Here is a 16,629-nt window from a genome sequence, read left to right on the forward strand (position 1 = left end):
CCATTTGACATGCTAATCCAAAAAAAGTGCTTAAAATGTCATTAAAATGCAGTATTTGAATCTCATAATTAAATGGAAAATTAGTGAAACAACTGCAAAAAGGTCCACTTTTTGAGAAAAAAAGAATGACCCCTTTCACTAGTCTGGCTACGGGCCTGCTGATGTTAAAGAAAACACCAAAACATACTTTAAAGTGTAGCTTTTGTCAAGTGTTGCAGTTTTATCAATTTAGGTCTGTAGATTTCCATTACAGTATTTTTAAGGATTTTTTTTGCAGTGCGTTTGTGTAGCCAATTAAAGTTGCATTGTGGATATGGACATTTTCTCTTGCAGAGAATTTGTGATGATTATTGGATTGCATCATGTTCAGCTCTCTTAGAAATTTCTACATAATGTATTTAATCTTAATATTGAAATAAAGTGTTAATATTAAATTGGTATAATGTGCTACAATTCTATAACAAATGTGCTATATATAAATATTTAAAACATCAAAAATAAAGTAATAAAAAGTCACTGTGTAATCCACAATCAGACATTTTAAAATGTTCCCAGTTTTAGATACATGTTATTTGCAATTGTAATACAATTTTGATACATCTCTGAGAATAGTCATCCACATAACTCATGCTGTAGAAACACGGGACAAGATTTCCCCCTTAGCTTTTGTGTCTTGCTTGCACATGCTATACATGCTATAAACGATGTAGCACTTACAGTTTTTTCCAACTGCTTACAAGTGAAGTTTCATAAACTAACTTCGAGAGGAGCACGTGAGATGATTGAGCACGTCTGGCCACTCATCTGTAATCAGTAATAATCCAATCAGAGTGATCCTAGTTTACCATAAATGGATCGTTTTCTCCCTACTGCTTCTATCTTCGTTTGGAAGAATCCCCCCTTCCACCTCATCTCCTCCTTTTCCTCCCTTTTCTAAAGGGGGAGCTCTCGAGACCTACCTGATCTCGGATCTCCTGATATGCTAATCGACCGGGCGGGAGCCCTGGGCTCAAATATCTCAGAGCTCAGGGTTCTCTCCCGGGACAGCATGCCAAACCTGCTTTATATGCCAAGCATATCTGGGAACTCTTAAAAATCTTTTCTTGTCACACAATTTCTGAAACCTGTCAGTCAAAAATGCAAAACTACACAGCAGATCTCCAGCACCAGAAGCTGAAACTGAATTTCTCAGCCTTGAACTCAATTTTCAATTGCAGAAAACACTTTCTTCAAAATTCTACACACAATTCTCTACCTAAAACACAAAAATCTGACAGGAAGCCACCTGCGTTTCTTTTCCAAGCCCAACCAATCAAAATGCTACACTTATTCACCAGGTCACTCACTCACACACTCTCTCTTTACCCACAATTAGCAAAACCGTACACTCAAGGAGCAAAACACAAGGCTAGATCTGCACAACTGTAAGCACGTTGTCAGCTTCACACTTTTTGCAAAACATTACACACAGTGATATGCAAATCACTAAACACACTTGCATGTTTTTTAAACAGAAATCTTTCATAATGGAATTTCCTTGCAATTTCAAAGCAAAGGCCTTCAAATTAACACACACATGAACCATAGGTTAAACACAGCCATCAGGTGTGCGCACACACTGCTGCAAAACTGTAGACACACCAATCAGCTGTAACCACAATAAAAAAGCAATAGGTATAAACTATTAGTCTTCAATAAACATGTTTACAGTAGTATGGCTATAAATAGTAGTCTTCAATAAATATGTATTACAGGAGCTATAAATATTAATCTTCAATAAATGTCCAAGCCATTGTTGGGTGACGCAGTGGCGCAGTAGGTAGTGCTGTCGCCTCACAGCAAGAAGGTCGCTGGTTCGAGCCTCGGCTGGGTCAGTTGGTGTTTCTGTGTGGAGTTTGCATGTTCTCCCTGTGTTCGTGTGGGTTTCCTCCGGGTGCTCCGGTTTCCCCCACAGTCCAAAGACATGTGGTACAGGTGAATTGGGTAGGCTAAATTGTCCATAGTGTATGAGTGTGAATGAGTGTGTGTGGATGGGACCCAGAGATGAGTTGCAGCCGGAAGGGCATCCGCTGCGTAAAACATATGCTGGATAAGTTGGTGGTTCATTCCGCTGTGGCGACCCCAGATTTATATGTTTATATGATTTATACCCCAATGTTGCAGTATGGAAGCGGAAGCACGAAAGTGAGGAAGATTGGTAAACAGAAGACAGGGGATGAATTTTTTTTTTACATTGAAATGTAAGCATCACCAGAAAGCTGAATAAATAAGCTTTACATTGTTGTATTATTTGTTAGGATAGGGCAATATTTAGCTATCAGTCTATCATGGTTTGGTGAATACAGTATGTTCATGTACTTAATAGCAATATCTCTCAAACCCTGATTATATCAGTATTAGTCAGTTAAAAATGATACAAGTGTTTAAGATTGATTACCGCAGTGTGTAAATGAAGCAAACAGATTTCCATTGAATGAGGCGTGTGTGTTCTGTACGGTGTTAAAAGTGTGTTTTGTTATAGTGTTGTAAAGTTTTGGATGAAGTGTTTGATTTTGCAAAAGTTCTGAAGTGTTCTGCTGTTTGTGTGTGTGGATGTGTAAATTGTGTGTAGTGTTTTGACAAAATGAGCCTTAATTTCAAAATTGTGCTTATGCAATCAGTAAAAAACTTATCAAATAAGATTGATCCAAGCCTACTATAAATAGACTGAAATAGACTCTTCTTTTGGAAAATTCCCTCCGTCCACCCCATCTCCCCCTTTACCAGGGGGAGCTCTCGAGAACTACCTGATCTCAGAGCCCCTTACATGCTCATTGACCAGGGAAGAGCCCTGGGCTCAATTATCTCCAAGCTCAATGTTCTCTCCTGGGTCAGTGTGCCAAACTGCTTTACATGTTTATTTATATATTTTATTTATTTTTTTAACCTTTTTTGTTTGGCCTAATAAATATTTTCTGTTTCTACATGTGATTCATGTTTACAGTGTACCTGTTACTTCATGTTCCCTGTTATTTTCACCATAGAACATTGTATTGAACTGTAAATATAAGCCTATAAAAACCAAAGAGCTTTAGATTTAGAATAACAGTGTTTACATGGTGTACCCAAACATTTACTGTTATAAAAGATGTTTACCATTTGATGCAAAAAGCTTCATTCTGACATGTGTTCATGGCATTTTGAATGCGATTTTTGAAGGAGCTGTGAGGCATTTTGCATTTTGTTGTGTGCAGTTTTGAAAGTTGTGTGTAGACGTTTGAAAAAAGGTGACCCCGTTTTGAAAACGTGTGCAAGCAGTTGGAAAAAACTAATAAATATGGCAATGTTGAGACATTCTCATTGCTACTCAGACAACTTTCAACGAGTCTCATTGTTGACTCAATTGCACCATCTTGTGGCGGTTTGTAGAACGGTTTTTAAATTTATAATTCAGTAAATAATGTCAACATTTAATTAGATATACGGTCTCAGTTTTTAAGAGACTACCCGGAAGTTGATTTACTGTTTACATTTAATATGAATAACGCAGATTTTTTTAAAATCTAACCTGAAAACATTCTCACCTGTTCATTTTTCAAGTTCACTATAAAATACATCTCTATCTTAAGTATCCTTAATTTATCCTAAAATAACGCCATTTCAGTTGATTTTAATGAGCATGTTCGACATCTGTTTTGGAGGTAAATCAGTCTTGTTTACGCCCTCTTCGGTGACACCGCTGAAGTCTCGGCTTGAAGAGAAAGTTTAGTTTCTGCTAATACGATTGAAATCAAATATTAACGTCTGTATCTGATTGTTATATTGATTAGTTAAAATAGACAGAAAAACATCACAGTTATGGATGCGTTATCCTGGCCTTGGTCTCAGGCGTACACAGCTTTCAGTGCATGTTTACTGACAGGATGCATCTACACGTTGTATGATGAAGAGGACAAAGATTCGCTCATTGAGAAAAAACTCTCTCAGGACTCACCCGCCGGCAGGACAGAAGACGATAATGTCAACAAAGAAGACTTATATTCAACCGCTTTGTGGTGTCACACTACAGAGAGCTTATGTATGTGGGTAAGTGGTCCAAGTTCTCACAAGAGCCAGGAGTAGCATATGGGTCAGTGAGTCAACATATGGACCTACAGTATATTATATCCGAAATATTCTTGTAAATAGTCTTTCATTCAGTTTTGATTCTGTTTGTTTTTGCAATATTTACATTCATTCGTTTCTTTAGTTATTTACATCTATGAATTCTCAATAGCAATGTTAAGAGTCAAAACCATTACCTTGGTTCATTTTTCAATGCAAATGTTTGGTATTTTTTAAAAATAAAAGTAGTGTTTTTTGCCAGTTTAAATTATAATCAATATAATATAATATATATATATATATATATATATATATATATATATATATATATATATATATATATATATATATATATATATATATATATATATATATATATATATATATATATATACTGTTGATATATATATATAAATACTGTTGATATATATATAGTCTTTTTTCTATGACAATTTGTGACATTTTAGAATATATCAATTGAGTTAGTTCAACTATTCAAGTTGCAAGGGTAATATACTTTCTGAAGTGAACATCTATTTACATTTTAGCATGATTAATGTTTCACATTTTTGCTTTTTAAAAAGCATAAGTGGTGAGATTAAATGTCCAAGAATGTGGCACGTACTTAAATCTAGATTTTATATATTCCAGTGCCGTTACTGTAGTAATAGCCAATATTGCGTTATTCTCCTCAGGTCCTTGTGAACACACTGTGCTGTTTTCTCCTGCTGATGGCAAAATGTATCCAATTTGTTGTGTTTGGTGATCTCAGAATCATAGAAAAACAGGTAAAATTCATGCAACAAATCGATTAATATGGATATTAAACAACGACATAATTATGTTTAATTGCATCCCTAATGAACTGTTGTGTCTGTTCTATTTCGTTTTGGCTTTTGATATTTCTGCTAGTAGAACCTCAAGGGCAAAATCTGGAACTTTCTATTCAACAAGCTGATCTTTCTGTTTGGTGTGCTGAATGTACGGACAGAAAGAGAGCTGGCCATGTGGTGTCTGTGCTTCTCTGCTCTTCTCTTTCTCCAGCTGTTGGCTCAGCTCTGCAAAGATCGCTTTGAGTATGTAAGTAAATATATTATTTCAGTCAATTCCAGATACCTAATACTCGAAATCCAGTGCCTGGAAACCTGTGCAAAACACAGATGACCTGCCATGTGACCACCACCAAAATCCATATCAATTTCAGGTTGGACATTATAAATAGCATTAGAGCTCTGGAACTCTAGTGTGTTTACTAAACAACTTTTCAACTTAGTTTCATCATTAGATAAGATTATGATTTCAAATCAGTGTTTTTTCCCCATGTGTGTGGTCAATTGCACAGTAATAGTGAATAGTTTCACTGCAGCAACATAAATCAGAATTTTCCATTACCATCTTAGTGTCATTTTTACATTGTATAATCTGAAGCCGTCATTTGAGCATGATGTTGTTTGTTTGTATTTTATAGCTCTCCTCTTCCCCCTCCAGCACGGCTCTGGGAAGCCATTTGCGTGTGTTGTTGGTGTTGATGTGTTTGTTTGTGTCCTCTGGAGGGCTCACAATCATTTGCGTACTGCTGGGGTTTTCCTTTGGTATGCACACACTCTCCTTTATGGCAGTCGAAGTAAGTTTGTGCGCATGTGAATCTGTTTACAGTCTCAGCCTCAGACATCACACCCACAGACCGCTGAATGAATGTCTAAGAAAATTTCAAATTCTTCAAGTGATTTAGTTGAATGAGACATCTGTTTTGCACTTAAACAAAGCCATTATGATCCCCTCAATCCCTCCTCATATGAAAAAAAGACAGTTGTACATTTACAACTGTAATGATTAAAGTTTGCAATGATAAATGCTGTTTTACAAATTCTGTGTACAAAAGAACATACTATTTAAACTATATCTAAGACTTTTTCACATTGGTCTTATTTTGTTGCAACATATAATTTTACACCTTTAATGCTGAACAAAATTAACTATGATTGGTTGCTGTAAAATGCCAGTCAGGCAGGCTGTGGGTGGTCCTTGACCAGTCAAAGCTGCAATAGAATCTAGGGCCTGTATTCACAAAACATTTTACCTTACCACTAAGAGTTCTCCTAAATAGCAGTGAAAGTTTTTAGCTAAGACTTTTCTCTTTGAACCTATTCATAAAGCTGCTGAGACAAACTTTTACTAAGGAATAGAGATACATTTTACGTTAAGAGTAAGCGCGGAGTTGACCATGTACTGTAGCTATGGAGGATGTCAACATAATTAATAACTTTGCACACAATGATTGGCTAAAGGGGAGAGAAGACATCTTAGTCAGAGGTTTATTCATTAAAACTCTGTCGAGCACAATATTATGTAGTCATTTTTTAAATAATGGTTCAGAAATAAAACAAAAAAATCCTATATTCAAATAATGAATTTAAAATACAATTTTTAGAATGCAAGTGAAGAAGTGCATTTTAAAAATGATGTTTCTTGCTTTTTATTGTCTTTTTGAAATTGATTATAAATTGTTATAGAAAAGATTTTCTTCTAATTCTACAAATTACTGTATATCCTTAAAAAAAATTAAGTGAATATATTTTAAATATTTTTTAAAGTACAAAAATAGATAAACAATTTTTTTTTTAAATAAAACATATGTTATATACAGTAGATGAGATTTTTTTTGGGACTTTTTGTGTATTTTAAAATTAATTTAAATAAATATTTGTAAACATATTTCTTTCAATATGGGAATACCTCTGTGATTAACATGATAACTTGTTAAAAGCTCATTATGGTTAAATATTATTACATTTTATATCACTTTTTTTTAAATTATCATAACAGCCATTTTAGGGCAGTTTGTGGTTTGTTCTTCTTAGTCCTCTAACAATTCACTGATTTAGGAGCTAGTTTTAGCTTTGTGATATCCCCTAGAGCAAAATTTAGGAGTCCTAAAATTAGGACTGACAGACACTCCCATTATGTTCAAGATTTTCTCCTAAATTCACAAATTAAGAGCTACTTTTATCCTTAAGATGTTTTGTGAATAGGGTCCAGACATTAAGCTGTGAGTCTGAAAGTCTGGCTTTGAAAGATTAGTGTGTTAAAGTATGTGAAAGCAAGCACTGTGTGTGAAAGAAAGCACTGTATACACTTGTTTTTTTTAATACACAGATTCTGTTTTTCTACACTGCCTAATAGTAACTGTTCATGTGAACCATACAATTCTTCGGTAAGTATTTGGAAATGTGAGTTTCATCAGTAACATAATAAACTAACATTTATTAACAATAAGAAATAACATCACAGTTGTCAGCACTGTCACCTCACTGCAAGAAGGTCGCTGGTTCGAGTCCTGGCTGAGCCAGTTGGCATTTCTCTGCAGAGTTTCCATGTTCTCCCCGTGTTCGCGTCGGTTTCCTCTGGGTGCTCCGGTTTGACCCCACAGTCCAAAGACATGCGCCATAGGTGAATTGAATAAACTAAATTGGCCGTACTGTATGATTGTGTATAGGTGTGTCCTAGTATGGGTTGCCGCTGGAAGGGCATCCACTGTGTAAAACATATGCCGGAATAGTTGGTTCATTCCGCTGTGGTGACCTCTAAGATAGAGACCACAGATAGATTCCTCCACAGTCCAAAGACATGCACTATAGGTAAATTGAATAAACTAAAGTAGTTGTAATATATGTGTGTGAATGAGTGCGTATGGATGTTTCCCAGTGATGGGTTGCAGATGGAAGGGCATTCGCTGTGTAAAACATATGCTGAATAAGTTGGCGGTTCATTCCGCTGTGGCAACCCCTGATGAATAATGTGATTAACCCAAAGGAAAATAATGAATGACTGAATGAATGAATAAACATCACAGCAAGTTCTAAATACAAGTTCTATATACAGTGTAGTGTCAAAGAATTATATTGTTGCTTTTTATTGAAATATTGAACTTTTCTAAGCTTATTGTATAGTTGAGTTGGAGAAGGTTACTTGTGTTCATGGAAACATGTATATTGAAACATCATCTAAAAATCTAATCAAATACAGTAGAGAGTTAATGGAATATTATTTCTTTATTGTTTTACAGTGTCATGAACAGCTTAACAAATGAACTGTGCTCTTCATAGATATTTATTAATTAAGAAAATAATAATTCATTGGAGCAGGGAATGTTGAAATAGATATATTGTATAATAAACAAAAAGAAAAGCAGTAGTTGAAGAAGAAGAATCTTCTAGAGAACTGTGTCCCAAGTAGCGTTAAGCAGACTGTTACAAGCTTTTATGTTTAATATCACAGATTAATCACATCATTATTAAATATATTAACATTATACTGCCTCTCAGAAGTAGTCAGTGGAAGATTGGCTGTAACAGTAGTGAATGTATACTTACTGTATATGTGCACACACACGCTTGTAGTGCATTTACAAAAATTGGAATAAGGGAATATTGGCTCATTATTTGCTTTTAACGATGATAACATGGATGTTTGGGGGGGGGCAGTGACGTCACTATAGCTCTATTGATTGCACCTCTGAGAGATGCAATCTGAGCTTGCATCATAAAGACCGCATCCAGATGCTGATGAACTCATGCAGGGACTGATTCATACACACCTGCTAAACAAAAGCCTCTATAATTTGGAATTTATCTTATACACATACATTCTTCTATAAGTTGCTTAATATAAATGACATATCATTTTTGTTTAGGTACGCAATTCTCCTCTATGACCTGATGTGTGACAGTTCCTGGGAAGGTAAAGAGGTCTTTATTTATTACACAGACTTTGTCATGGAGATGGGTGTTCTCCTCCTAGATTTGATGCACCACATCAACATGCTGGTGAGACAATCATCTTTTTTTGTTAGAAAATATTTCATTTATTTAAAGCAGTGGTTCTCAACTCCAGCTTTGGGGAGTTATCTCTGCACATGTTGTATGCATGTCTTAAAGGGCACCTATGGTGAAAAATCTACTTTTAAAGCTGTTTGGACAGACATATGTGTAGATATAGTGTATAGACCATCATATTTGGGGTGATATAAACACACCCAGTCCTTTTTTTTCAATTTAGCAACATAAAAACGGTGGACCAATTGGAGCGGTTTTCAGACCGACCGCAACTTGAAAGCTAAACGCGCTCTGTCTGTCTATGTGTGTGTGTGTGTATCTGTGTGTGCGCTTTGTAACGACATTGTGTGTGACTCATAGATGCAACTGCACAACAAATACTCATTGATAAAGTTTTTACTATAGTATTTCTCACAAACGCTACGTGAGATCTGCTTCCTTTAAGTCTGTCTGTTGTCTGACGCAGTCGAGGGAGGAGATTAAGGCACGCAGAAAGGCACGTAGAAACGGTGGGAGGGGAGGACTAGCCTTAAAGGCGCAGTACGACTAAACAGCCCCCTAGTGCAAAAATGTATAAAATTTAATCTTGTAAAAGGTATAATGAAAAATCTGATGGGTGTTTTGAGCTGAAACTTTACAGACACATTCTGGAGAGGCAAAACACTTATATTAAATCTGAAAAAAGGGGTAACCTAGGTGCCCTTTTATTAACACAACTGTTACAGATCATCAGATCATAAACAATGAGCTCCATCAACTGAACCGTATTTGTCCAATTAAAAGACAAAATTGGAATTAAGAACCACCGATGAAAGGGGTTTATGTGCAGAATTCACAAACCCGTGACAGCATGCCTGTAGTCAGGGGCGGCCAAAAGGTCCAGAATTTGTCCTTTTAATTATTTTATGTAATTTAATATTATATAAAATATCTATTATATAACTAATATAATATATTTAATGTATATTGTATTAAAGAGTAATTTTAAATAACTATGGCCAGTAATTCGAATCCCATGGAGCCTCAAAGCCACAATAATGTGACGCGAGTCACGTGACATAACCCACTGAGTGGTAACTTTTGAATCTTTGATGCCACATCCATACTGAGTAATGCTGTGGGTCGAAAAGAGCAAGAGGAGCAGAAAAGACAGGCAGCGGCATCATTATCACAAAATATTGAACATATGTTCAAAAAGACTGCCAAACGGTACGGCAAAAGTTACTTACTTCCTAACAGATGAAAATATGCCCCATCCATGTGGTTCTAGGCTATCTGGCTGCATTAGCCGGGACGTCCTGTATAATCCCGTCACGTCTGTGTTTTTAAGGCTGTTTGGTCACTTCATTCCTTTTATTCTAATCGGATATACATCTGATCGCTCAAACCACTTCAGAAAGTGATCTGGGATGCATTCCAGATGAAATTAGACTGGTATAATCATTCATAAATTAATATTGACTTTCATAAATTAAATTTGACTTTTGCATGCTAAAAGTACTTGAGTAAGAGACATTTTACTTTATTTGGGTCATTAAAATACATGCTGTAGTCAATCTAAAACCTACAGTAGTTTGACATAAAACCAAAACAATACCCATTTTTGTCTTAGGACATTTTTTATTAAGCAATTTTTTGAATAACTGTAAGTTCATGACATGTTAAATATATATTAAATTCTGCTGGTTTTAAACATACAGAATAATAATAAATGTAACAACCAAAGCATTACCATTATGTGTCAGGACATGTTTGATTAGCTTTTTATTACCTACACCAAATGTTGACTAATGAAGGTACAATTATAACAACTATTTATTTGTTAGACTACTTTGTTGTTAAACCATATTGCATACAAATGCATTCAACAGACTTATATAACAGTGTATTGCTGTAGAGGACCAATAAAACACGAGACAGGTGTTTAGAAAGAGTAAAGTTTATTTTGTTTGACCTGCAAAACTAAACAAGATAAACTTTCAGAAAACAGCACGTAAACATTATAATGCGCGCGCGCTCATGAATATAACCCGCAGTTGTCTTCAACGGATGTCTTCAGTAGTCCTTTGCTCAACAACTCTACTGAAAAACAAAGCAAAACATTACAACAGCCAGACATACAGTTAAAACATTACAGTTACCATGGTTTCTATTTTAAACTATAGTAAACTAAAGTTTGAAACTATAGTTTAAAATAGACGATGAGTGGGCCTCGCTGCTCCCACCCACCATAACCCTCGCAGCGGGGTCCCACTACCGGCCTCCCGTGTTTCCCTGAGGGTCCTCAGGGCCTGTATTGATCCCTGCCTAGGGTTCACAAGCCGCCTCGCCCCAGGGAGTGCACGAGCTAACCGGGCGCCAGTCCGTGCCAGTGTTCACTGGAATGTTGCTCGGCGGCACATTTCGAGCAACAAACACGTAATATTCTTCGCGATATTGCGTTTATGTACGCAAACCGCAAGGAACTACAGCACAGACGGGCCCGAGTGAAGCTTCACGAAGCGGACTTCGTGAGATTGGCGTGGCTCCACTCGTACCGTCAGGTATTGAACTTACCTTGGTCAAGTACAAACAGCAACACCGAGCGAACTGACAACACTGAGAGAGAACCGATGAGCTTTATAGGAATGCAGATGCAAATGTTTACAATGCGACGTCACTGCTGAGAGTCTCGTTGTCATGGTGAGCGCTGAAGAGAGCACATCTCATTGGAGCACACAGGCTCGTGAATCTCCGTCACGGCGAGTTGCGGTCGGCTGTGGACAAAAACATATTAAATATATATTTTTACATTTTTGGTGCTGTGTAATATTCTGGGATGCAGTACAATATGGAGACAGATGCATATAATTAAAGACAGATGCGGGACATTAGAACAGAAAGTGAGCCCGGCTACTCCTAGTGGTGGTAAGCTTCTTATTATCTAAGTACGCCATCTAGCGGTCACATAACCTAATAGCATGTTACTTGGCTACTAACCACCCCCACGGCCAAAAGGTCCAGCATTTGTCCTTTTAATTATTTTATGTAATTTAATATTATATAATATATTTATTATATAATTAATATAATATATTTGTATTGAATATATATTCCCGTCACGTCTGTGTTTATGAGGCTGTTTGGTCACTTCAATTCGTTTTATTCTGATCAGATATCCGATCGCTCAAACCACTTCAGAAGGTGATCTGGGATGCATTCCAGATGAAACTGGAAAGGTATAGTCATTCATAAATTAAAATAAATTATGACCTGGAGAAAATCTGACCTGCGCCTGAAACACCTGTAGGTGCGCTTTTACAACCAAAATCCTATTAAAACATGTTTAGTATAAGCATAAAACATGTTCTAACTTACCAGGTTCGGAAGACCCACCCCTCACTGACACAGGATCAGAATTTGTCCCATACAATGAGCTTATTTGTCCTATTTTGACTGCTATGCCATCATAAATAATGAAAATAATTCATCGAAAAAGGCTTTAAGACCAAACAGAATCATTTGCCAGCTCTTAAAATAATAATAAAATAAATTAATATGAATATATTCAGGCTATTGTTGATATCCAGGAATTTTAAAATTTACTTTTTTTTAACCAAAGAGGCTAGAAAAAATCTAAATTGTACTAAATTATTATTGTATTATTATTATTATTATTATTATTATTATTATTATTATTATTATTATGTTTTAATTATTGTGACTGAGGGCAGTTGCATGTGCTGGCCAGTTTGTTTTTTGTCTAATAAATGACAGTAGGCTACAGTTTTTGTACTTTAAAACTTTACAGGTTCTTATTTTTTTCCTAATGATATGATGTAATAAATTTGTTTTAATGGTTCTTTATTGCACATTTTTATAAAATATTTCTAGTACATCAAAAGTGTGCTTATGATGACATCTGACTAGTTAATCCAGCAAAAAAAATGTCACTAAAATACAGTATTTAAATCTCATAGTTAAATAGAAACTGAGGCGTATAATAGCAAAAAGGTCCACTTTTTTCCAAAAAAAAAAAAAAGAACCACCCCTCTCACCAGGCTGGCTACGGGCCTGCCGTGATATTAGCGACACTGGTGGGTGTTAAGTGAACTGCAGCCGCAACTTGTACACATTTCATGCCAAAAGACTGAATGTGATTAAGTTCGTTGATATACTTTTTTAAAAACCTTTCATTGGAAGAATAAAATATCTTTGCAGCAATATAGTGATGCTTAGTTTAACATTTAACCAGTGTTGTGTAACACATTACAAGTAACACAAGTTTCATAATATTACTTTTCTAAGTAACGAGTGAAGTAATGCATTATTTTAAAAAGAATAAGTAACATTATTTGAGCTACTTAAAAATGTAACGTGAGTTACTTTTTAGTTTAATTAATTAGCTTTTAAAAAAATAAATTGCTGCATTCTAGGAAAAGCTAAGAATTTTCAAGTAGACTTACACTTTTTTTTTTCGATTACTCAGTTTGAGACTATGGACTTTAAAGCTTTATGAGACTGTAGATAATTAATTATAATTAATCGTCTTTCTTTCTTACTTGAAATATAGTTTTTCTTTCTGTCCTCATTGCATAACATTTGTTTCATGTGTCAAAAAAGAGATGTTTCTTTCTTGGAATAACATCCTTCATGAGTCCAATTCCTAATAACAAACAAAGGAAATCAGCCAAGGTCTTGTCCCATGAGTTTCATTAGAAGCTGTTTACACACTGACAAAAAAAGCTATTAATCTATGATAGTTGCTGCATATAGCCCCTGTAATGAATCATTAAACATGTAAGTTTTACAGGATTTTATAGCTAGTAAATAATATACTGAATAGCACAAATTATCCTTGATTTTTGCCTATGGTTTCTTTCTCAGCTATATGGAAACGTTTGGTTCTCAGTGGCTGATTTGTTTATACTGACACACTTACATTTCTTGGCAAAAGAAATGCAACGCAAATTATTTCAACACAAGAACTACATGCATATATATGATGTTTTGGACACAAGGTATGTTTTACAGGACTTCTAAGCCTTTTTATATAACCCCATTTGCAATACCAAAATAAATACTTATAATTTTCAAGGGGTTGGGGAAGGCATTCAGAAGAGAGAAATGTCCAATTTAATGTCAATTACATGCATTTTTGCTGCCGTGTTTTTTATATAGATAGTACTAAAGTATATATATATATATATATATATATATATATATATATATATATATATATATATATATATATATATATATATATATATCACTATAAAGTACCAACACAAACTTGTAGTGTTGTAAATGTAAATTAATTATTGTAAATGTAAATGAAATATCAATAAAAATATAAAAAAATGTTTTTTTTACATTGTTAATTAATGTTTTATCAAAGTCTGTGAAAGGAGTTGATTAATATTTAATGGTGAACATGAATAGTAACTTTCTCCCCTAACTGTATTGTGCTGTATGTTAATTTATTTGTATATGCATGTAAGATAACTGCTATGCACTGTGTTTTGGTCATTTGCAGCATTGAAGAGGGAAAAGACAAGCTTATTAATCATAATGTCTTTTGGCAGGTTTTCAATGGCTACAATGGAAGAGCTGGCATCTCGTGATGACAGATGTGTTATTTGCTGGGAAAAGATGTACACAGCATACAAATTGCCCTGTGGCCATCTTTTTCACAAGTACAGTATAAAACAGACCATGTGTTTACTTTGTTCCAATAAATGTCTTTACCAGGGAATAACATTAGGTAAATGTGAGTTCATTTGAATGGGTGGTGGATTCATTGTTTCTGTGGAATATTTATTGTTCATTTGCTAATTAAGACTACGACTATAGTGAATATGTTCTGTTGTTTCCCAGGTCATGCTTGCGGTCCTGGTTTGAGCAGAATATGTCATGTCCTACATGTAGGATGTCTGTAAATATGAGTGGCGGTCATACTGGAAATGAGCAGGAGGGGGCATTGTTCGGTTTTGAAGCAGCTGATGTGCCAAGCAGACCTCCAACCAGTTACCACAGTCAACTTTTTCATTTTGATGGTAAAATTTGTAAATGCTTTTAAAAGTAATCATTGCACTTAAAAAATGTACTCTTTAATGAAATTCCACTTTATGCACAGTTCAAACTATGCGTTCTTTTGAATTAATGCTTAATATTAATGTACTTTACAGCCTCGTTTTTTTAAGATGATCATTGCTTTAAAGTGGAATCTTACACTTTTTTTCTACAGTCACTATTTTAGTTATATTTAAAAGTGTTTGAGTGTCTATTGGAAAATGTCTTACCATTTGTACAACAGTTACACTTTCATTTTTCAGGTTCCCAAATTACAAACTGGCTGCCTGGCTTTTCAGTTGACGTTTTGCACTCTCCTAATTTAATTATTCTACTACAGGCAGATGACTCTCAGGTAAATGTTACAATGTCATTATGAATTTATTTATATTGAATTTGTTGTATATTGTATTTATGATGTACACTACCGGTCAAAAGTTGTTGTTTGTTTCATGTTTTTTCAGAAAATTATTTTGTTCATCAAGGCAGCATTTATTAAATGTAAAACAATTGTTAAATTGTAAAATATTTATTTATTAATTATTTATTTATTACTTATTGTATGTAGTTTCAAATGAAATTATTACTCCACTCATTATTGCTTTTAATATTATTATTATTGCTAATAATATTAATAATAATGACAATGATAATTAATATTAGAGTTATTTCTAAAGGATCATGTGACTGAAGACTTGAGTTTAATGAAGCTGAAAATTAATTTTTATAATTACTGGAGTAAATAATAAAAAAATAAATGAAAAGCTTCTTTTGAACAGTTATTTTATAGTGCAATAACATTTAATAGTTTTACAGTTTGTACTGTATTTTTGATTAATTAAATGCAGCCTTGGTGAGCAGGAGAAGCTTATTTTAACACATTTAAAAATCCTACTTACCCCAAAGTTTGACCGGTAGTGTAAATATACTGTTTTTGTCTAATAATCATCATCTGTTTACTGATTTTCAGGGACATCAGGATGAAGAAATTTTACCTCCATTAGACATAACTGAGTAGTCAATTCTACAGCTTTGGAAAAAATAAGAAATAATGTGCCACTGAGCACATTTCTGGATGATTCTATTGAACAGCTCAACACAAGGTTTACCTGAAGGTTTACCTGCAGGTTTAAAAGGAGTAAAACTTTCAGCTCAAATGTCTTGATGACATATATTGAAAAGAAGTCTGTGACTGTACAGGATTGATGTGATTTGGCCCAGTAAGATACAATCTTGTATGAACATCTTTGTGCTTGGAAAATCACGCTAATCGAGTAGTGTATGACACAAATGTAGAAATGTGCACTAGACTGTATCAAGACAGGCATTTTTTAAACATTCATGGGTACATTCTGCCTATCCATTCATTTCTTGATAACACTGTGAACACTTGAATTCACTGTTTATTGTAGTTTTATAATATAAATGATCTCAATCTAAACAATTTGTTGAAATACATTTCATCCTGTTTAAAAAAAGAAATTCCAATAGACTTAACAAACAAGATGAAATTGAGGTGCAGACTCTCACTTTTAATTTAAGTGGTTGAACAAAAATGTGAAATATTTAGCATTTTTTTTACATGGTTTCTTTTTCATGGACTGAAATGTAATTGTGGCAAATTAATATAATAATAAATAAAGTGCTCTTTTAAAATATG

General features: G+C 34.5%; 1 protein-coding gene across 1 annotated transcript; it reads left to right on the forward strand.

Annotated features, from left to right (window-relative positions):
- The first annotated feature begins 3,741 nt into the window (after positions 1 to 3,741).
- amfrb (autocrine motility factor receptor b) lies at positions 3,742 to 16,610 on the forward strand. The gene is made up of 11 exons (XM_056462861.1): positions 3,742 to 4,065; positions 4,779 to 4,871; positions 4,999 to 5,163; positions 5,552 to 5,711; positions 7,240 to 7,297; positions 8,777 to 8,909; positions 13,785 to 13,918; positions 14,483 to 14,593; positions 14,775 to 14,953; positions 15,233 to 15,324; positions 15,940 to 16,610. Exons 1-11 carry the CDS (start codon positions 3,838 to 3,840, stop codon positions 15,985 to 15,987), a joined length of 1,401 nt encoding a protein of 466 aa, XP_056318836.1. The 5' UTR covers positions 3,742 to 3,837; the 3' UTR covers positions 15,988 to 16,610.
- The last annotated feature ends 19 nt before the right edge of the window (positions 16,611 to 16,629 follow it).

This window comes from Danio aesculapii, chromosome 7, assembly GCF_903798145.1.
Source record: "Danio aesculapii chromosome 7, fDanAes4.1, whole genome shotgun sequence".
NCBI lineage: Eukaryota > Metazoa > Chordata > Actinopteri > Cypriniformes > Danionidae > Danio > Danio aesculapii.

Bases quoted from the DNA above. Each gene is read 5' to 3' on its own strand.
- amfrb (XM_056462861.1), top strand. From the start codon at position 3,838: ATGGATGCGTTATCCTGGCCTTGGTCTCAGGCGTACACAGCTTTCAGT. The intron at 8,910-13,784 runs GTGAGACAATCA...TTTCTTTCTCAG, and splicing joins TGCACCACATCAACATGCTG to CTATATGGAAACGTTTGGTT. The intron at 14,594-14,774 runs GTACAGTATAAA...GTTGTTTCCCAG, and splicing joins TGTGGCCATCTTTTTCACAA to GTCATGCTTGCGGTCCTGGT.